The sequence below is a fragment of the Rattus norvegicus genome, chromosome 18 (assembly GCF_021556685.1).
Source record: "Rattus norvegicus strain SHRSP/BbbUtx chromosome 18, alternate assembly SHRSP_T2T, whole genome shotgun sequence".
NCBI lineage: Eukaryota > Metazoa > Chordata > Mammalia > Rodentia > Muridae > Rattus > Rattus norvegicus.
The window spans coordinates 57,184,967-57,207,733 of record NC_141551.1 but is presented as its reverse complement, the minus strand read 5'-3'; the positions used below and the strand labels follow the sequence as shown (position 1 = coordinate 57,207,733).

The 22,767-nt window shown below is 49.8% G+C and overlaps 1 protein-coding gene across 4 annotated transcripts; it reads right to left on the bottom strand.

Annotated features, from left to right (window-relative positions):
- Positions 1–4,012: 4,012 nt before the first annotated feature.
- Il17b (interleukin 17B) lies at positions 4,013–8,368 on the bottom strand. Of its 4 annotated transcripts, none has more exons than XM_087592018.1 (3): positions 7,873–8,368; positions 6,147–6,436; positions 4,013–4,348 (listed from the first exon to the last, which is right to left on the bottom strand). In XM_087592018.1, the coding sequence occupies exons 2-3, from the start codon at positions 6,281–6,283 to the stop codon at positions 4,117–4,119; spliced, it is 369 nt and encodes a 122-aa protein (XP_087448144.1). In that variant the 5' UTR covers positions 6,284–6,436; positions 7,873–8,368; the 3' UTR covers positions 4,013–4,116.
- Positions 8,369–22,767: the final 14,399 nt, after the last annotated feature.

Sequence of the window (22,767 nt, the reverse complement as noted above, 5' to 3'; positions counted from 1 at the left end):
GAAGACGAAAGCCCACATAAGTGAGCATATAACTTGTCTGAGGTCTCGACCAAGTCTGAATCTGGAGCAGAAGCCCCTCCCGCGCAGGACAGGCTCACACTCGGAGGACAGGCTCGTGCTCCAGAAGGTGATAGCAGTGGCAGAGAAGAGATGGTCTTTAGGGCACAAGTGATCTTCATGTGGTAGGTGTTACAGACTGGCACGCCAGTAAGACAAATTTGGTTGAAGTAGAAAAACAAACGTCTGAACAGTAAAGACAAAATGGGTTAAAATGACCTGAGGGCACCTGCAGAGCACAGGGCAATTCTCAGATTGTCCCACAACCAAAGACTGCTTTCAACAGCACCCCGAAACCCCTGGGAGGTTCTTCCACAGCCACTGAGCCAAATTCCTAACACAGACCATGTAGACCAGCCCTGCACCAACACTCATGGCCAGGGAAGGGCCAAGTGCTGATTGATCAGGTTTTGGACACCCATCCAGTAATGGGGACAACAGAGTAGACTGATTTTCTTAGAATAACAGGTTCTAATAATATAATCTCTGGAGCAGAGGTCTTACCCAAATGTCAAAGGTGTGTATCCCCCAGTCCCCAAGTTTAATGGCATCAGTAAAACACGCGATAGTGTGTTTCACTGGTCAGATGGCTCAGGCATTCATTGTATGTCAGAGGACCAAAGACAATGCAAAACATACTCTTAACCATCCCTTCTTCAGTTCCCTAAGGAGACCATGGTTTAGACCCCAGGGCAGGTCCAGTGCTGGGCTGAGGCATCTTGGGAAGGTTGGGGTAGGGACACTCTTCAGAGCCATTCTTTGCCCAAATGATCTGACCTAAACAGCTCCAATCCATAGACACTCCCAATGCCCTCAGGCCTGCTTGCTCAAAGTTCAGGCCTTCAAGTTCAACTCATGGTCACCATAGTTTCAGGACAGACTCCAGATAGGGGAACACACAGGTCAATCAAAAACTGGTCCCAGGGCCCAACTCAGCCTTCTCTGGCCAGAACCAGCAATCCCTCCCCAGGCCTAGAGAGGCTTGTGAGTCTGGGCAGTAAAACAGAAAAGGCACCACCTTTGTGGTCCATAGTCATCAGTACAGTATAAGGAACGCTTAAAACCCTGCACATAGGTTAATGTAGCTCCGTCAATAGAGTCCTTGCCTAGTATGCAGGAAGCCTTGAGTCACGGCCATCCCTGCTTGTAATCCCAGCATTCAGGAGGATCAGGAGTACGAGGTCATCCTTAGCTACACTGTAAGTTTGAAGCCAGCCTAGGGTTCATGAAATTCTGTCTCAGAAAAAGAAAAGAAAGGAAGGAGGGAGGGAAGGAAGGAAGGAAGGAAGGAAGGAAGGAAGGAAGGAAGGAAAAGAGACAAGAAGAAAAAAGAAAAACAGAAAACTTCACAAATGTTCTACCTTCTAGAGCAGATGACCCAAGACGGCCGACCTTCAGGAGTTGCCACGATTAGGTGCTCCTAACTTAGTCATGAGACAGCACCAAGGAAAGTGAGGGGCGGATGGTAGGTCCCTCGAAGCCTGTGTTTATTTACGTGTTGTGTTTCTGTAAGGTACAGATGTGCAGCACCCATCAAGGCAGACGAGGCCACTACCCCACAGACGGGTAGTTTCTCACAGGCAAGCGGAAAACAGTAAATGTAGTTAGCTTTAGGCCCAAGTATGTTTCTGGATTCTAGGTTTACTTTTCCCAGTCCCTGTGCTATCCTGCTCGGGTCCAAGAAGAGGCCAAGTTTCAGGCCAGTAAGATGGCTCAGTGGGTTAAGACACTCGCTGCCAAGCCTGAAGACCTCGGTCCAATCCCAGGACCCACAGGGTGGAAGGAATTAATCCTGTGAACTTTACAGTGGCATGCGGTATGCATTCATACACACATCCTCTCTCTCCCTCTCTGTCTGTCTGTCTCTGTCTCTCTGTCTGTCTCTCTCTCTAAATAATAAGAAAATCACACTGTTTTTAAGACGTGGCTATAGATTTGAGTAGACTGGAGAAGAACTTGGTAGTGAAATTTCATCTGTTCATTTCACAGACGAGGACCCAGCAATAGGGAAAGCACCATCCTCATGTAACAAGCCTATACTAAACATCACCAGAGTTCTGACATGCCCTCAATAAGGATGACTCCCTCCTACCTACCTACCTGTGCTCTCCCAGGAATTCTGTAGCTCAGTTTCCCCCAAGGTGACTTCCAGTAAAGCCTTGGACCCAGAGAGCACAAGGCTTTGTGGACAGGTAGCTCAGTGGTATAGTTCGTAGTTAACGTGTATAAAGCCTGGGTTTGATTACCCTGTATTTAGAGGCACAAAAGACCCAGAGAACATCTGTGGGAGTCTCAGAGACAAGCAACCCCTGCAGAAGTAGCTGCTAAAGGGATCAGCATGAGCTGGCACGTGGAGTGTATTTTCCATGTGTCTGGAACCAGGCCAAAAAGCTTCCCAGGGTAATTTTAACCAGTATACACTCTACAACGATACCAAAAAAGGTAAGTAACTTTCCAGGCCCAGACAGGCGCATACCTAACCATTGGCTTTTCGTGAATCAGACAATTAGGACACTGCACATTGAAGCTGCAGTACACACAGGAGCTCAAGCAACCGAGTGAAGTATTCCTGCAGGGGGCTGCTGACCCTTTCCCGGAGGGTAACTCCGAAATGCTAACTCACTCGCGGAGGATAGCTCAAGCCCCTCAGCTGTCCTGGGGGGAGGCAGGGTATTTTTAGAGCCCAGGACAGCTGATTGGGGATTTGCTGTGGGGTTAGAAGGCCCAGGGGGCAAGATTCAATTTCAAGGGGAAAGAGATAACATCAGGGGGCAAAACCCTGTAGGGGCTTAGGATAACTTTCCATACTGCGCGTCCTGGTCAGTAGAATGTCTTGCTTGTGGCCCAGTGCTTCTCAGAGTTAGGTCACAGATGGCAGCATAAGGAACAGCCAAGACCCACAGTGGTAGAAATGAAAAGAAGTCACTGTACTCAAAGCGAAAAGATAGCAAGCCCCAACTAAGTCAGCACTCGGAGTCCTGGGCCAGCATCTGGCTGAACGAGCTTCCCAGGTGACTGACTCACGCTGACATTTTGAGGATCACGGATACATAATATCCAGCACTGCAAACTAGTGGCTGGATTTAAAAAAAAAAAAACAACAAAAAAAAAAAATATCCAGTTTGCCTTACAACTCTTGCATGTTTAAAAGAAGCCAGAGTTCCCCTTCTGGGATATATATTATATAATAATATGTATTAACCCTATTATATATAATGCTCTTATATATAAAACATTCATTCATTGTGTGTGTGTGTGTGTGTGTGTGTGTGTGTGTGTGTGTGTGTGTGTGACTGTAAATATTTTCATGCCTTTTTGGCAAGCAGAGGTCCTTTGGGGGAGGTTAGATCTGTTCTGCAAAGAATTCTGGGGCGGAGGACAACCAGTCTGTGACAGGGGTCGGCTCCATCAAACCCAGAGAGGCTGAGCCCTAGCTTGTCACTGCAGAGCCTGGAGCCAGTCTCTTCTCAAGAGTAATTGCTAACTTAAAGGTCCTAGTAACTTTGAGTTAGTTGGCTAGCATATTGGCTTAAGACAACCAGGCTTCAATCACACCACTGCTACACAGACTTAGGAGCCCAAAGCAAGCCCACCACGATCTTAAATGAGAAAAATAAGAGCAGTGTTTGTTTGCCTGAGAGTCTCATGAATCCAAGGCTGTACCCGTAGCCAAGGATGGCCTTGCGTTTCCTGACCTACCCGCGTCCAGAGCACAGAGTTTACGGGTGTGGACCACCCCCATTGGGTTTATATGGTGCTAGACATGGAACTCAGGGCTTCATTTGTGCTGGGCAGATACTCTTATCAACTGAGCTACACCCTCAGACCAGCGTTTTCTAATAGCCTGGTTCACTGTTGGAGAGCCGAGTCCGGGAAAAAGCTCACTCACGCTGATCTGGAATCTGTCTAGCTAAATTGTGCTAGCTTCCTAGTCATAAGGAGCAAGCCCAATGCCTTCCTTTACAAAGAACAACGTTTACTGTTTATCAGCCTTGAGGGTCACAGTGGGTGCAGGGAGGGAGGATCGTTGCAGTAGCCACCTGGTTGAGGGTTGGTGGCTCAGAAGATGCAGGTGCAACCCACAGCGATGGTCTCCATGACAACACGCTGGCGGCAGGGCCCGGGCCGAGGAGGTTGCGGACAGAGGCGGCGGCGCACTGGCACCTGGCTGAACACTGGCACGCTCACCATGCTACGGTCCTCCTGCATGGTGAAGGGGTTCACGCAACCCAAACATAGGCACCGCGCCTCAGGCAAGTCCTCCGGGATGCGGCTGGGGTCGTGGTTGATGCTGCAGGGAGTGGGTGGGCAAGAGAGGGCAGGGTGAGCGCCAGGAAGAACAACGAAGGGCACCCGCAAGGGGTCTGCACAGTTAGGGTTAGGGTTAGGGCTAGCGGCCAGGGTGTGTTGTATTGAACTCCTCCTTCTCAAAGAGGAGACTCAAATCTGGAAGCTAGTCGCTGGTAGTCAGGGTCTGTAAAACTAGGTTCCTCCTTTCAGCCAGAAAGATACCATGGGGACTATGGGAGGAAAAGAAAGTCATCCCTCTTCCTTCTCTACCCTATTTTAATATTGTGGGGAATTAATCTACAGAGATAAAATGATCACACATGGGTGTAGAATATTCATTGCAAGAGAATCTAAGCCTATGTTCTATTGTGTTACTGAGCCTCAGAGATTTGACAAGTTTTGGAGTGTTGTGGTTTGGTTTGGACTTTTGTTTCTTTCTTTCTGTCTTTTGTTTCTGTCCTTTTTTCCCCTGTCCTTTCCTGTTTTGGGGCTGGTCTTGTTTTGCTGACCTGCTTGCAATCCTCTTGCCTCCGCCTTGCCAGTGATGGAATTATACCAGGCTCAGCTCAACAAACTGTTGTTGGTTTGTTTGAGTCAGGGGAGACCTTGCAAGGAGCTGGAGGACAACTTTTGGGAGTCAGTTCTCTCCTTCCACTCTGTGAATTCTGGGGGTTGTATTTTTATACACATCCCTTGTTATAAGTATATCTGTCCTGAACTTTAGGCATTCATGGGGGAGCAAAAGGAACAGAGCCTTCTGGGGATTGTTCCAGATTCACTTTGCTTCTCTGTCGCGACTTCCTCCACAGTTAAACAGGAGTGAGAGGTAAGAGAATTAAACCTAGGAACGTACGGCCTCAGTCACCTCGATTTGCTTGGGAGCTTCTTGGAAATGAATGGAAACCTCCTGAATGAGCCTACAGTTTTACAATCTCCCTGACTGACACATGGGCACGGCCAAAGTAGGAACACGCTGTGGCCTGAAGAATCATTATTGACTCTGTTGCCCCATTCCAGGGCTATACCTCTCAGCACAGGAGCCACCAGCTACATACGCCAGCTTAAATTTCAATCTATGCTAGTCCTTTAGTCTCATTAGCCACGTGGTTCAGTAGTCACATGGCTACCACAGTGGACTTTATTAAAGAACGTGCTGGCCAACAGTGCTGGCCAACAGTGCTAGTCCAGAGTCTTAGCATAGCTGGGAGAGCCCTGGACTGTGTTTGTAAGTGAACTAGCCATTTCTTTATTCCATTTAATTCATGTATCTTGGACTCCTTTTGCATGCCGACCTAAAAGGTGATGACGGACACACAGACATTGCTTCTGCAGCCCAGAGAGGCAGAGACATTCCCAAATCAAAGCAGGGACTGTCCACCGTAAGCAGGCAAGACAAGTAAAACACTGTGATCTGGGCATCAGTCCTAGGGAGTTTGACTGGGTGAACGCAGGAACACTGAGGCGTTTCTGAGGCAGACATTAAGAAGGCACCCATGTGGCATGAAATATGTAAGCCTCACCAGTAAGCATGCTGGACAAAATACCTTAGAAGCACCCCTGGAGGATAATAAAGACAGTGTTATATGTGGCTGCCTGTTTATAATAGCTTACAGAGTCCATACGGCCTTTACTTCCACTGACAGCTGGGGAAACTGAGGCCCAGCAAAACTAATCAACTGACCAAAAGCCTTACAGTTGGTAAGAGGCAGATGTGGGGTTAAAACTCGTCCACATCCAAGGTGTTGAACGCAGTGTCTGGGACAGTGGGAAAGGTGGCCTGCTGTGCCCAGCTGACCTACCTGTAGCCCCAGGGAGACAGGCTTCTCTTGTTGGATAACCACAGCTGCAAGTTGACTTCACACTTCTTCTTGGCTGGCTCAGAGCTGTTCCTCAGCTGGGCCACCATCTCGCCAAGGTTCCTCTCGTACTCTTCCATTCGGGCGTAGGGCTTTACTCGAGACACCAGGTCCAGCGGCACCTGGTGAGGCCCAGGGGCCAAGGGGCCAGGCCTCCCTTGCCCCTTCCTTTTGCCTTTGGTGTTCCGGGGCTGGCTTGGCACCAAGAAGATGGAGATGGCAAGAAGGAAGAGCTGGGGGAGAAGCCTACTGGTCAAAGGCCAGAGCCAAGTCTCTCTAGGCCAAAGCTAGGTCACAGAGAGAGGCCTCTGCATGGGCCACCCCGAGTATGGACACCCGCTTTGTGTTGGGCACTGATAACACCCACACACCCACAGCTATCTTGAAGTCCTTAAAATAGGGTGTCTCTTGAAAATCCCCCTATGCACCCTACTCACTCAATCTGTAGACCATAGTTGCTTGCCAGGACCGTTCCACTGCCTACTAACTGGCTTTCGCAAACTTATCTGACTTCTAGTCATCTCACCACACCAAGGCCGGCATCGGTCCTGAGGCACTCAGGGGTCTCCTGTTCCCCCCAACCCTCTCGACTCCTTTGTGTCTGTGCTCAGCATGTTTCTTGCAGCTGCAGGAGGGGTTTTGCACAGGCCTCTGCCATCAGAGTTCTACCTTTTCCGTTTACCTTCTAACACCTTGGACAGCTGTGGGCTCAAGTTCACTGCCTCAGCACCTTGGAGTTGTCCTGACCCGAGTGCCCCTTATGCATCTGCGATTGTACTTGGACCTGCGGTTCTTTGATATCCTCTTAGCTTCCCTGAGCCCCACCCCCAAGGCACTGACTCCCTGAGAGCACTGAGCTCCTCTCCATACAATTTTATCCCTCGTGTCAGTATCTGCATGGTGTCACGACATTCTGGAATACCAGCAGAGCGAATAGATTGCACCACCGAGCCTGCCCTGAAACTCAGCTGTGATAACTGTGGGGGCGGGACGGAAAAGTAGCAGGAACGACGAGTGGGGGTGGAGGGGCGTTCCGGAATGACAAGTCGGGACAGGGGCTGGAGGCTGGGGCTGGGGCTCGCACTTGGCTTGGGTCAGCAAGGTGGCTGGGCCCAGCTTTTCTACAGGCTCATGCAATGGAATAAGACGGAGGGCTCACGAGCAGAGGAAGCCTAAACTCTTCCAGGGATGTGGAAGAGTGAGAGGAGTTTTGGAGCTGCTTACAGGCTTTGCAGAAAGGAAATGAGTTGAAACAAGAGTGGGCGAGAAGAAGGAACACCGCATGGAGCTGGCGCGAGGTTCCTCTGAGACTCCATTTCCAGATCATTCACTCACTACCTCCTCCTCCTCCTCCTCCTTCTCCTCCTCCTCCTCCTCCTCCTCCTCCTCCTCCTTCTCCTCCTCCTCCTCTTACCAGACTCAATGCTTTCCCCGACCTCTCAGTCCACAAGGACTGGGCCTGGTTTCTTATCCAGGCTACCCAGCAAGCTTTGATCCTTGGAAACAAGTTTCAGCATAGCCCCTCTTGGCAGAGCTACTTGCTGGCGTAAACGCCGCCGCAGTGAATCAGTTTGCTAAATTCTTCCTTTTGGTCCTACATTCTGCTGCAGAAATACTTCCGTCATTCCAGGCTTTCTCAGTGAAGCTTCCCACACACTGCTCAACTCACCTTGCAGGGGAAGCACAGACCAGACTCGACAGCCTCTCCCTCAATTTCCAGATGGGCAACAAAGACAGAAGGACTTGCCTAAAGATCATGCGTTCTGCCCAGACTCCAGAAGCCAGGCCTGGAAAAACCCTAGTCCCTCCCTGAGTCTGTCTGGATCTCCCCAGTTGCTTCTGTCTGAAAGGGGTTCAGTGTGGCCAGGCTGGGTCCAGAACTGGAGTCCCAGCCTTGGGCCATGACTGCAGGCTAAGACCAAGCTCTGTTTCTCTCGGGACCTGGAGGAGAGGACAGAGCTGGTCCCTGCAGATTCCAAGCCAAACACAGGCAGCCGGTAATCAATGGGAAAGAAACATTCACAGAGAAGGTGGAGGTGGGGTAGGGGAGCACCACGTACCAGGCTGTGTGGCCAGTCCATCCCATTAAGTCAGCCTGCAGCTGCCACCGGCCAGGAACCCCAGATGCCGTAGAGAGAGAATGGCAGCAACAGGATGGACCGAGGCAATTATAGCTCCACAGGGGGCTGCTGGGGGGTGTGGGTGGGTGGGCTCACTGTCAGCTGGGAGCCTTGGGCCCCCAGCTGGCTGTGCCTTAGCACAGTGGCAGGCGGTGAGGGGTGTGGGGGCCGGCCAGGAGCCAGGCTGAGGTGCCCAGGGGCTGTTGACCAAAAGGACAATGCCCTGTGTGTCTGGTGGGGCCCTGGCTGATGGCACCTCTGCCTGTGGCCTGCGGCTGGCTGACCAGCCAGCACCCACAGCGCCAGCTGAGACAATCAGCTTCGTTTGCCTTGGGGATGGCAAGGGGGTGAGGGTGGAGGAGGGATGGGCTGCTGGTTGGTCGGGAGAGAAAAATGTATTGAGACTAGGTTGGCCCAGAGCCAGGGAGCACTATCTCCCAGAGAAACAACCCCAGCCACTCCAACCAGCCTCAGGTGAGCTTGGCTGCCCACCCTGTTGGTCACAAGCAGGGAAACTGAGACCTGAACGAGAAGGAGATTTCCCCAGTATTCCACAGTGAATCAGCAGTGTCAAGGTTGGACTTTGGGCCTGGTTCCTATCCAGAACTCAACATGCCATCCCACACTGTTTGTGTTGGGATATTTTCTGCACAGTTCTAGCCCTCTATGGACATGTTTCTGTTGGTGTGCTCCACCCAGGCTAAGGTGCAGATGCCTAAAACCTTCACAGCCAACTGTTATAGCCTTGCTGGAGTAACACTTGCCCACCTTCCATGAGAGATCTCCATCCCCTGCGTGACTTACTACTTACGGCCTTCTTTCTCTCAGCCTCAGTTATATTATCTGTATAATGGGTGTTACACCCTGGGAAGAGTGGGCCCCCGCAGACTCCTACTTAAAGGCTAAGTCTGTTCCCACATCTCTGGATGTTACTTCAAAGAATAAATAACTAAGCTGTGTCAGAGAAGACAATGCTTGGCACAAAGAAGGCATTCAACAAACACTTCACTGTTTATTATAAAACGATGCTGTGATAATTATTATTATTTTTTATTATAAACAACAGATGTCTTAGCATTAGAGCTTATGTGTCTTAGTGCCTCTCCCATGTACCCCTCAAACCCATCCTTCTGGCTGAGGTGTTGCGTGCAGCCTTCTCAGAGCGGGCCACAGCTTCATGACCCCAGGGCTCATGGGGCCTCCAAAGGCAACCTGACCATCCTCTGCGGCTAAGGTCAGTCACTTTGTATGAACAGCCAACCGAATGTGAGCAAGCGACAGATAACATTTTCTGGGAGGCAGGAATGGCGGTGAGGGCAAAGGGGGTTAGAGCGGACAAGTTCCTTAGCCTCGTCTTGCTGAGGGCCAGTCTTGGCCATTTACAAGAACTGGAGATGGGGGTGGGGGGTGGGGGTGAGAGGCTCCTGAATGTCACAAGATTAATCTGTGTGGGGCAGGTTTCCACGGCATAACTGAGGAGCTGGCTGGGGCACGAGCTCCTCAAGAGATACCACCATATTTGGTCAAATACTAGACAGGGTTCTGTTTTGTCCTTGGAAAGTCTGGAGGGCGGGAGACTCTGAAAATACCTCCTTGGGCAACAAGCCCCCACCCCCCCCAGCTCCGGCTGTCCCAGCCCCTCTTTAAACAATGAAAGGCCCTGGCTAAGGAGTGAATGAAGGCAGCATGACTAGTTCTTTGCTTTCTTCTGCTGCTACGCTGGGGGTCTGTAGACAGGGAAGGCGATTGAAAGGTATATATTAGAATATAGAGGTTCCTCTGCCTTTCAGGACCCCATAAATATCCATTCCTCTTACTTGCTAGTGCATGCAGTTTTCCTTCTGATTCATGAGGATGAAGAGAAGCTGCCCAGTGTCCAGACACAGGGTGGTGCTAGTGGAGATTACAAAATAACAGAGACCAGCAGTACAGCCTGTGACTGCATCGCTTGGAAAATGGAGGCAAAAGTATCAGGAGTTTGGGGAGCTCTTCCTCTACATGTCAAATTCAAGGCCAGTCTGGGATACAAGAGACCCAGTCTTGGGCATAACAGGAAGAGAAGAAGGGTGTTGATTGATCTCTAGTGTTTTAAAAGATCTATTTATTTATTCTAAATGAGTACACTGTAGCTGTCTTCAGACACACCAGAAGAGGGCATCAGATCTCACTACAGATGGTTGTGAGCCACCATGTGGTTGCTGGGATTTGAACTCAGGACCTCTGGAAGCGCAGTCAGTGCTCTAACCACTGAGCCATCTCTCCAGCCAGATTTCTAGTGTTTTAATCCAGAGATTTTGACATAGGAAAACTTCCATTTTAATACAAACCCAGTCTAGAAGTTATCAGAGGTCCTTACCACTCCCCAGCCAGGGATAAAACTCAGGGTAGGTGGGCCATCCCGGGTTCACAAGGGCTTGCCGGGGTCACACAGCACTTGTGCTGAAACAAGAAGGAGAACTAGCTCCTGCTTCTATCCACTGCGCTTCCCTCAATGCTTAAACTGACAGACAGGCTTGGGCCGAGCTGAGCATCCTTGCTAGTCTATAGTGGGCGGGGGAGCTAGATCATCCCCAAGAGCTCAGATTCCTCACAATGGACCCCAGGGACAACAGAGGAACCATCACTAGTTTCCCCATTCCCGGGCTGTCTTGGATCAGACAGAAGCCTCCTCCTCCAGCCTTGGCTTTGACACACCACAGAAGGGTCGTCTACCCATAGTGATGTCTGGTATGTGAACCTGTGGAGTCTTTGAGAGGTCGGGTGCCGGGCCCCAGAGGAAGGAGAAGAAAGCAGGACTTGGAGGCTATTCTTGCCTTGTGTATGAGGACCAGGGTCCTTGAGTCTTTATGGATAAGGGTTAGGAGCACGTGTGGAGAAAGACACAGCAGATGTTTGGATCCACGGCCGAAGTAGGTGTGAGGCAGGAAGGTTCACTGCAGACGCGTTGAGAGCCTCATCATGCTGACCACAAGATGGCACCATCAGAAAGCCAGACGGCCCTGAAGAATGCCGCGGCTCATTCCTTCTGGGTCTGAGGCTAAGCAGGCTCTCCAAGCGGGTGGACAAGGCCTGTGCTTGCTGCCCCTGGCTTCCCAGTAGCACTTCTGCTGAGAAGCAATACTAAGGATGTCTTCCACATCAGAGCAGGGATAGCCAGCCCAGCCTGTGAAGGACAGTTGCTGAGAGTTGCTATGTGTTGACCCTAAGTACACCCTTCCCTTTGAGCACCTACTGTATACTAGGCCTTTAGTATTTGAAACCTGGTTACTATATTCTCAGAAAATAGCAACTATGGAGCTGGAAGATAGCTCACTTGATAAAAAGGCCTGCCACGTAAGCATAAGGGCTTTGGTTCAATCCCAGATTCTAAGTAGAAAAACCAGGAGCTCTGGTCTGCGTTGTACTCCCCGTGCTGGCGAGGCAGAAACTGGCACATCCCTAGAGCTTGCTGGCCAGCCTAGCCTTCCTGGCAAGCCCTTAACCAATGAGAGACCCTGTCTCAAAACACAAGATAGAAGCCAGGCATGGTGGCACACTCCTTTACTCCCGGCACTCGGGAGGCAGAGGCAGGCAGATCTCTTGAGTTCAAGGCCAGCCTGGTCTACATAATGAGCTCCAGGACAGTCAGGGCTACACAGAGTAACTCTGTCTGGAAAAACAAAACAAAGATGACTGGTTCCTGAGGGATCGCATCTGAGGTGTGCCTCCACCTACACATAGGAGAACACATGTGCACACATACATGCAAATACACACATGATTAGGAGAGGGGAATAGAGGGAAGAAAATAATGAGAAATAAGAAGTTATTGATGAGGCACACCTCCTGGGTGCCTGGCAGGGGCTAGCTCCTTCAAGTATGTTGTTTCATTTGGAACAATCCCAACACATCTGGAGTTCAGTCCTACTTTGCTCTCTATTGATAACTGAGGACGCTGAGGCTTGGAACTTCTATTTAACCACTTCTGCAAAGTCACAGAAGACACAAAGCAAGTCCATTCTACCCCGTTGTCTCCTTCTGTGGTCCAGGTGCAAGACAGCTGCCCGCCCCCCCCCCCCCCGGTGGAGTGGGGCTGCTCTCAAAGAGGACCTGTAACACCTCAGCTTCACCTTCCAGTCTCAAACAAGCCAGATGAGGCAAGGTTAGGAGCTCATGGCAGGAACTCCAGTCCTTTAGAGACCTGAGAGCTCCCAAGCTCAGGGGCAGTTTAGCTATAACATTTCAGATACAGAGAAAGCACAATGTGAGACATTTGACCGAACCAGTTTTAACAAGGGCTGGAGATGCTGGAACTCAGGGTGAGCGATCAGAGCTGTGGGGATCCAGAGGAACAGGTACATCCTCCAGGGGAGTTAGCACTACTCAGGTTGATGGACTTTAATCTTGGTCCCATCTTCTTCATCATAGCTGTGTGACCTTGGGAAAGAAACTGCCTAAGCCGAGCCTGTGTTTCTTCTGTTCGATAGAGATGCTAGCTTGTGCATGGGAATGCCGCTCGCTTGGTAGAGAAGAGTATTTGCCCAGCTTGCACAAAGCCCTGGGTTCAATTTCTGGCATTGCATAAACTAGGTGGGTGGCTCACCCCCTCTAATCCCAGCATTCAGAAGGCAAAAGCAGGAGAATTAGAACTTTCAGGTCGTCCCCGGCTACAAAGTAAGTTTGAGGCCAGCCTAGGCTGTCTCAAAATGGCAACCGCTTGATTTTCAATGAATTGCGGTAAGGATCTAATGAGGATGCACATCAAAGCACTCTGCGCAATGCCTGGGCTAAAGTGAGTGTCCGACTCATTGCTATTAGGAAAATGAGTTTTAGCTTGGGCTTTCCGGGATGCTTTTGGGGCATTCCTAAGTAGAAATTTGGCATTATTGAACGAGTCAGGAGTGAGGCTATACAGGCGGAAGAATACAAAGGCTTTTTTTTTTTTTTTTTGGTTCTTTTTTTTCGGAGCTGGGGACCGAACTCAGGGCCTTGCGCTTCCTAGGTAAGCGCTCTACCACTGAGCTAAATCCCCAGCCCCTACAAAGGCTTTTCTATTCAGAGTGTCCACCCCAGGACCTCAGCCAGGCCAGGAGGCTCAGAGATGTAGGTTCTTGATCAAGGGGATCCAGTTAGCTCAGGGAGGCAGGAGGACACTCACGGGCACTCTTGCAGGGATGAACCCCTAAGCGCATCCCTCCAGGAGGCCCTCCTCTTCTGCCACGCTCCTTCCCCGCCCTCCTGGGTAGGAACCCTTCTCACAAGCCCTTATTTGCACAAATGCCTACCTCACTGCTCACTGCAGAGCCTCAGCCAAGAGGGGGCTATTTTAAGCTCCAGAGACAGGAACACTGTTGGTGGGAATAGCCCCAGCCAACAAGCTCCCAGTTCTCAAAAAAGGGAACGCGGCTGGGTGAACGAGACGTGTGGAGGGACAGCCATGTCAGCAGGACCCTAGCCAGACACTAGCATCTGCACCCCGAAGGGCGGACGTCAAACAAGTGTGAATTGGACTCGGTTCTCTAGTGACCAGCCCTGAAAACACCAAGGCACGTTTCTAGGCTGCAGATTGACTGTGTGCTTGCTCTGTGTCTGCTTAGCACTCACTACCCAGAGACATCCCCATGGGCAGGGACACCTTGCCAGCTCTTCCAGTGTGGGGTCTTTGTTGGTGACCTCCCCACCTTCCGGGACATTCTTCTCTCAGGATACACATTCCACCTTTGATGTAACAGGCACTTGGTGTTTGGTCCCTTTGGGCTGTTTTTATTGTCGATTTGTTTCTTGTGCACTTTCATGGGTGTATTCTTTTTTTTTTTTTTTTTTTTTTTTTTTTTTTTTTTTTTGGTTCTTTTTTTCGGAGCTGGGAACCGAACCCAGGGCCTTGCGCTTCCTAGGCAAGCGCTCTACCACTGAGCTAAATCCCCAATCCCTCATGGGTGTATTCTTGCTCTTCAGTTTTTGGGAAGACAGATGTATAGACTTACACTTTGAACCAAAGCAACCTGAACTCCAATCAGAGGCATGCAGCCCGCTGAGCTATTTGTGGTTACTTGGGGCAGGCACCCCAACTTCCATCAAGGAAGAGGGAGTAATGAAAGTGAGGTTATGTGTGTGCCGCGTCTGTAAGTGTACCATGAATGGCCTAGCTTCTGTTTGCTTGAACAGACTGTTCTTAACTCCATCCAACCAGATAGCATGGGATAATTCTAGTCAGTTCAGTTTCTAAAACCTTCTAGTTCCCAGAGAGACCCCAAATAGAAGGAAAATCTCTAGGGAAGAGCGGCACCCCATACGTTTTGCCAGAGGCAGTAAGCCTCTGGGGCACTGTGAGCAAGACAGGGGGGGTGGGGGTGGGGGAGGATCAGGCTTCCCAAGCCTTAGAATCTCCCAACAAGCAAGAAGTCCCTGATCTTCTGGACAGGCCTCAGGACCCCGTAAGCATGGTCCCCGGTCAATACTAGCTCAGGCCTGGGACTGAAAGGAGCAGGATATAAACAGCCTGTCTGCATAGCCCAGGCACTGGGCCTCCTACTCACCCACACATCCCCGCCTCAGCCCCAGGGGATGTTGATAATCTGTTAGAGTCTCCAAGGCTCTGACACCCATCTCCCAAACCACTACTCACCACCACCCCTTTCCTGGGTAGCTCTGTGTCTCTTTGGGGAAGGAGGCCCCACTATCCAGCAAAAAAGGGGGCAGAACAGCTTCAGGGCCCTAGACACAATGAAGGAACTAGCCAGTCTATGGGGGCAGGGGATGAGTTGGGCCAGCTAACATCTGCCACCTTACAAGTAGTGGAGTGAGGCGGGCTAGAGGGGAAAGCTGTGTCTGAAGCAGGTCAGATTTAACACTAGGCTCTAGCTGGGGTCTGGCACTGAGCTGTTTTATTTGGGGTGGCCCTCTGTTGTGGATCTGGGGATATGTGGCCTTGAGGATAGTGTCTCGGTGCTTCACTACAGTTCTGGAGTACCTTAAGGGAGCACTGCTTACAAGCAATGGGTGTCTCTTATTCACTTGCCCTGGAGAGCCTGGGACCAGGATAACCACACAGATTTGCTCACATTTTCCCCAAGAGCAACTCACAACCCACCATTTGGGGAACCGACAACTCTGAGCTCAGTTGCTTACCCTTGGGCAAGGAGCCTTGGTGACTCTTGCCAGGGCCTCTGTCCCTATCCTAGTGACCACTAGAAAGTTCATAGGTGCTTAGGGCTACAATGACTCACAACTCGGCCTCCCTGGGAGCTTGTCTGTGTGCTCTGGAGGAAATAGCAATGGTTAAATGTTTTCTCTAGTTAGTGAGCAGTGTCCTTATTAAGCAACTGCCAGGCACCCGGCATTGTTCTAGGCCCTGGGGAACAACATGGAACACTTATACTAGTTCCTAAACTTGTGCACCAGTGGAAAGTGGCAGATGTGACAGTGTCCCTGTTTCAGGAGCAGCAGTGCATCTTGGAAGAGCCCTTCTGCTCAGCCTTCAGCATCTCCTGTATCCATGACAACATCTGCGTCTTCTGCAAGTTCTGTGCTGCATCTTCTGAGAAGCCTGTGACCCTTAGCTCAGCTTAAACAGAGAAAAGCTCTGTCCCCAGAAGGCGAAGTCTCCCCAAATTTCCAGGGGGGCTCAGTTCTCTACACATCACGAGGGGAGAAGAGCCAGCCTGGTGATGTTGGCAATTTCCAGAGCCTGGGTCCCAGGAAATGAACTCCATCATCGCCTGGTGTTGGAAGAAGCTTCAAGGTCCCTGGCTCTGGATCACAGGAGACGTCCTGCCCAGGTCCTACACAGAGGCATGTGACCACTATCTGGGGATAAGAGTGACACTCCTCACAGGCATGCAGCACTCTACAACTTAGAAGCAGTCAACCCTGTGACTTCATTTCCTCAGTACATGAAGTGAAGTCACTATAAATACAAGAGAAGAAGAAAGCGTCCCAGGGAAGAGAATCACCTGCCCATAGCCACACAGTGAGAGAAGGACAGAGAGGGTTTGAGATGAAATGCTAGGCCCTGGTTTAGAGAAAGATAAGGGTGCCAGGTCAGCTGGGGTCAGAGGTGGGTGACCCATCATCAGATAGATGGCTTCCACCAAGGGTGAAAGGTGGAATGATTCCAAGCTATGCTCACAGCTGCCTACACTCTGCACACATCTGCAAGGGAGAGGATGTATCTGTCGGAAGGCTTTGTGCCCGAGTGCCAGGACACTGAGTAAGCCCTGTAGAGACGCAGGGGTCAGGCTGACCCAGCTCTGTCTTCCCAGTGTGCTCTCCTGGAGACAGCTTGGCTTGTCTGTTATACATGGCTATCTTCAGAGGACTTTCTCTTCCATACCAGTATCCCCTTGCGTTTACCCCATTATCTTAGCCTAAACTAGGTCTGGCTGGGCATTCCCAGAATCATATGTCTTCTTAAGGAAATCGCAGATCTCTTCGACTCTCAAGCACCGCGAGACCATCAAAGGGCATTTTTCTGACATGCCCATCAAATGTCTCCTGGCCTTCCATGTGAACCTTTTGTCTGAACCCTCGTTCTGCTGCCCATACATTGACTGAGAATGCCCACAGCAAGCCTGATGCCTCTGTCCATGCCGAGCAGGCACGCTCAGGATTCCCCGAGTTGTGCTACAACAGCTAGCAGTCCCCAAACCCAAGAAGGTTGGTGCAGTCAAGGTGCCCTCATGGCCTTTGTCACAGGACTCGTACAGGTCACAGAGCCCCTTCCATCAGAAGCAGAGACGCAGAGATGGAAACTTCCCATCGTGTTCATGACCAGAAGCATCACAGATTTATGGGTGACCCATCTACAGAGGCCAAGGATAGGTTTCTGAATCTGTATCCCAACCATAGACTTCACTGGGGCAAATTTCATCTGTCTCTGTCTCTCTGTGTCTGTGTCTGTGTCTGTGTCTGTGTCTGTGTCTGTGTCTGTGTCTGTGTCTGTGTCTGTGTCTGTGTCTGTGTCTGTGTCTGTGTCTGTCTCTCTCTCTCTCTCTCTCTCTCTCTCTCTCTCTCTCTCTCTCTCTCTCTCTCTTAGTGCAAAGCAGGGAGTCATACCCAGGGTCTAGCATAGCATATGACAGGCAAACGCTCTACCACTGAACTACATGCCCATCCCTCTGTTTTTGTCCTCTTAGCTTCTCATCTGTAAAATGAGGGTGATGAGGAGGTAACCACCTTGTTGCTTTGCTGGGGATTGAGCTGGCAAGGTGGAGGGTGTAGTGGTTTATATATGCTCAGTGCCAGGGAGTGGCACTATTAGAAGGTGTGGCCCTGTTGGAGGAGGCGTGTCACTGTGGGCGTGGGCTTTAAGACCCTCATCCTAGCTGCCTGGAAGTCAGTATTTTGCTAGCAGCCTTCAGAACAAGATGTAGAACTCTCAGCTCCTCTAGCACCAAGTCTGCCTGGATGCTGCCATGCTCCCACCTTGATGATAATGGACTGAACCTCTGAACCTGTAAGCCAGCCCCAATGAAATGTCATCCTTAGAAGAGTTGCCTTAATCATGGTGTCTGTTCACAGCAGTAAAAACCCTAACTAAGACAGAGGTTAAGTTATCAGAGTCTGGTTCACAGAGCTTTCAGTCAGCTCTCATTATAGGAGCTGGTGTGACCATCTCTCCCTATATCCCCCATGTTGTCCCATTTGGGGCCTGTCAGTTCTTTTCCTAACAGTCCCTGTCTTGTGTTTGTTTGCTTGCTTTTCCATTTCCTCTCACTGGACAGAGACTGAGGACTGAATACTGAGGCAGAGGAAGGCGTGTTTATGTGTCTTTCCAGCTCCCTCCCAGAGGTATACAGCTCGAGTTCACTACCAAGTTCTGTGGCATCGAGAGAAGGAAAACGGAATTTGGAAATGAATCCTTGCTTGAGATGAAACATAATGTGGTAAACACCGAAAAGAAACAGCCTTTGTTGGAGCTGGAAGAGGCTTCGAGAGCAACGTCCCTCGATTCTTAAGTTTAAGGATGGACAAACGAAAGTCCAGAGATGGAAAGAAATGGGTGCCATGACACACAGCATTCAGCATAGCATTGGGAGGAGAGCCCACTTCCTTTACTCTAAAGCTTTGGACTTTCCATGCACCACCTAAGGGGACAACATGCTCCGCCATCAAGATAGCGGGGGAGGGGACCGTCCCGGAATTATGGCATGTCCTCTCTTCACAGGGCTGTACTCCAGCGGGAGTTACAAAGCTAAGAACCTTATAAACATTACCTTATTAAGGCTTCTTGGAAACCCAAGGTCACAGCTCCTCTGGGTCATGGGACACCGGCTGAGTGTCCAGCGAACAGACAGAGGACAATGTTACATTTCTCCCTTGGTCTAGCAAACCTGGCTTCTAATTATAGGATTTGTTTAACAGTCCTGAGTGGTTTATGAAGGAAGGCTTGGAGTCAGCAGCCGTCTTCAGGGCTGAAGAGTATCAAATGGAAAGACTGGGCAGGGTACCTGCAGGGAAGGGAGCCTGTGCAGTATGACAGAGGATGGGCAAGCACAGTGTATGTGCGAACCAGGCAGGAGGGGTGTTAATGTCCTCCAGACCCACTAGCCAGGTTGCTCTCAGTTGGAAACCCCTCCTCCCAACTCCTCTCTGATAGCGTAACCCCTGGCTCCTGGGGAGAAATGTCACTCTGTCCTACAGCAAGCAGGTAAAATAATCAAAACCAACAGGTACCACCTTGCTATGATACCACTTCATCCATCACCATGATCCAGCTCTTCGTCCACAGAGACAGGGAGTGGATACTCACAGGGAGGGAGGAGAGTTATTATGAAGGTGAGTATCATTCTACTCCTCTGCGGCCAAGCTGGGGCATGGAGAACTTGCCAGAATATTCCTCCACAGGCCAAGGCTCTGAGTGCTCAGCCCATCTACTGGTTGTCACGATCCTCCTCATTCAAGACGGCATTGCTCAGTCTATACCCCTCACCTTTCAGAGACCCTGCAAGTCCTTGCCGTGTCTCCAGTCTCCCAAACCTCACCGCACCACCACCCGTGAGTTAGCATACACACGAATGCCCCAGAACCTCTCGAACAGAACTATTCTAAACTCGAAGCAAAGACAGCATTCCCAAAGTGGGTGTCGTTCTACGCTTGGGAAAAATATAAGAGGTTTGTGTTTTTAATTCTATCCTAAATTCCACCTTTTAGTTTGTGTTAAAGTGACATAATGACATAATAGCGCCTTGTAAGATGTGTAAATAGTGGGGTGTGAATAGTGGGGGGTAAATAATAAGATGACTCGGTGGCTAAAAGCTCTTGCCATCTTTGCAGAGGATCTGAGTTCAGTCAGCACCCGTGTCTGATGGCTCTCGGCTGTCTGTAACTTCAGAAGTCACGATGCCTTCTTCTGGTCGCTATGGGCACCCATACACACAAGAGATATGCTCACTTAGGAACATACCCATTAAAAAATCTTTTAAAAGTATGAATAAGGACCAGAGAGATGGCTCGACTATAAAGATATTTGTTACCAAGCCTGACAACCTGAGTTCAATCTCCTGGACCCAAATAAAGAGGGAGGGAGGAGAGAACCTTTCACCCACTAGGCAAACACTCTGCCCCTGAGCTGTGTTCCCAGACAGCATTCTGTTTGCTTGTTTGTTTGTTTGTTTGTTTGTTTGTCTGTTTGTTTGTTGGAGATGTCTCCCAGCTGGCCTGAAATTCATGATCTTTTTGCTCATCCTCTCCAGTGCGAGAATTTTGTGGGGGAGGGGGGAGGGGGGAGGAGAAGGCTAAGGATTCTTTTAAAGCCTTTCTTGCCCTGTTCTGAATCCTTATAAAACTGTTTCTCAGAAGTTTCCCAGGCTTCCCAGTAGGAGCTGAGCTCTTGGCATACCCTTTCCATCACTGTGACAAGAGAAGCTTAATTAGGAACCGGTGTCTACTGGTCTGCCTACTCCCAAGACGGTGACAGGCCCTTAAATCAGGTCGTCTTTATCTTAGAAGTGCCCCACTTGTCCTTATAAAGGTCAGACAGGAGTTGGTATCTCAGCCCCAATAAAGGCATGGACAAATGCCTAAATACATTAATCCCACCGCCTTCTGAAATCCTCCATGCTTCGCAAGACCTCTCATGTCCTATAGCACTATCTTCTGTACAAAGCAGTTGCTCCTGACTGCGGCTCACTCCCAGTGACGTGGCTCCGCCCCCCAACCCTTCCCTCTTTCCCAGAATGCATTCTCAGAGAACAAGACAGATGTCCCCGGATCCAGACGCATCTAAGCTGAATCTACCCAAAGGCTTCAGTTAAAAGGACCCCCAATGATGTCTTGTCCCTGTAAGAAATGAATCCTCATTCTTCTTCAAAAGGAAATATTAGTAAATATCACGCAATAGAAATGATCTGACTTCCCTGTCTCTACTGAGGTATCCACCCCAGTACTCTACAGATACCTCAACTGAGGTATCGATACAAACAATACTTGAGCACTTTTATTTGAGAAAAAAAAAAAAAAAAGCAGCCAAAATCTCTGCAGCCCTCAGCAAGCAAGCTCACGATCGAGGAGAGCAGATACAGACGGAAAGATACATCCAGGGGTTGGGGATTTAGCTCAGTGGTAGAGCGCTTGCCTAGCAAGCGCAAGGCCCTGGGTTCGGTCCTCAGCTCCGAAAAAAAGAAAAAAGAAGAAGAAAAAAATACATCCACACCCTTCTCACGCTCTCCCAGGTGAGCAGAAAATGTAGGCCTTTCTCATGGATTGGATGTCCTGGCCCCCGCCACCCACAACAAGGCAGTAGCCAAACAGATGGGGAAACCTGGTTCCCTGGTTCAAATCCTTTCTCATTCGTAATGCACTGGAAGAGAGTGTGGGGTTTAGACTGCGCATGCACTCCATCCCCAGGGCACAAAGAAAGTGGTAGTGGCAGGAATTGTCATGGCTGAGAAAAGACGACTGTATTTTGAAGTAATCTTGAGATAAAAAATAATAATAAAGTGGGGCTCAGTGGTTAAAGCACTTGCTGCTCTTGTAGAGAACCTGGGTTTGGTTCCCAGCATCCACGTGATAGCTCCCAAATTGTAACTCTAGTTGCAGAGGGTCCGATGCCCTCCTCTGTCCTTTGTGAGTACTGTACATACGTGGTACATGTGCATACATGTAGCAAAACACTCATTCACATAAAAAGTAGATACATCTTTAAAATATTTTTTTTTTTTGATTCTTTTTTTCGGAGCTGGGGACCGAACCCAGAGCCTTGCGCTTCCTAGGTAAGCGCTCTACCACTGAGCTAAATCCCCAGCCCCTAAAATATTTTTTAAAAATTATAACAGAACAACAAATTGGGTGTGACAGCCTTGTGTAAAGGATCTACAAAGTCAGTTCTCAGCATGTGGGATTAGAGTCTAGTCGGGAGTATGTAACAGCCCCAGGGACCACGTCATCTTGACTGGATTGTGTTCAATGGAGCTTCCCAACCAGTAGTGTTGTGTAAGAGACTTTTCCTAGGGAGAAGTCAAGCAACACAACACACGCACACCTACTCATCCCAGAAAGGGAACCTATGACTGACCAAGTAATGATTATAAAGTCCATCTTGGTGAAGCAGTGGGCTTTTATCAGGGTTATTAGCAAGAGTCCGAGTGAGTGGTTACTTACAGGGCAGGGATGAGTCAGAAGCAGCTGCATCACTGAAAAGCTCAGCACCAAGGGGATGACTCATGAAAGCTGCAACCCTGGAACCCTCTGCACAACTTCCCAGGTCTGAGAGAGCTCTCTGCACCGTGGCTAGTCAGAGTCGACTTCCCTCAGCACAGTTGACTTCTCTAGCGCAGCTTACCCCTTCTAGAAAGCCTGGTAGGGGTCTTAGAGAATCTTCTAAGTCTTTCCCATTGCCTCTACCCCCTGCCACTCCAGACACGTGACCTTTTGTCTATCTCGGGAGTCTTGAGTCTCAAACCTCCTCCCTGCCTCCTTCCCTGAGGGAACATTTCAACTCTGAGGAAGCCATTAGTCAACAGGTGGGTCTGATGAATGATGGTTACCACATGTCAATCACAGGAGTTTAACCCTCTCCACCTCTTGGTTTCTGAGAACAGGGAAATTTCTAGTAGACTCATGTGCTCAACATCTGAGATTGAGAATGATGGGGCGGATGAACGGTGTGGTAGATAGGTGGTATCGGGTTGAGGCTAAAGAGTCTTTAGAGCATCTTTTCCAACCAGCTCAAACTGATATCTAAACTGGAAACTACCTCACCCAGACTTCTTGGAGGAAGGCCACTGTTGTAACTGTTGGAAGAACCAGCACATGGTCATATATGTAGCATTGTCTCCTCACTCCTGTCCAGGGTTGACTTGTAGACCTTCTTTAAATTAATATGATAAAGTCCTAATCCTCAACACCTCAGAATTTGTCCCTATGATATGACCAGACTCCTGCTACCTTGAATTCCTCACCATGACAGACTAGGCTTTGAACTATGAGATAAAATAAAGTCTTTCTCTTTTATTTCATGTATGTGT

Excerpts from the sequence above, each read along its gene's own strand:
- Il17b (XM_087592018.1), bottom strand. The coding sequence starts at position 6,283 with ATGGAAGAGTACGAGAGGAACCTTGGCGAGATGGTGGCCCAGCTGAGG. Across the intron at positions 4,349-6,146 it reads CTGTCTCCCTGGGGCTACAG|CATCAACCACGACCCCAGCC; the intron begins GTAGGTCAGCTG and ends CACTCCCTGCAG.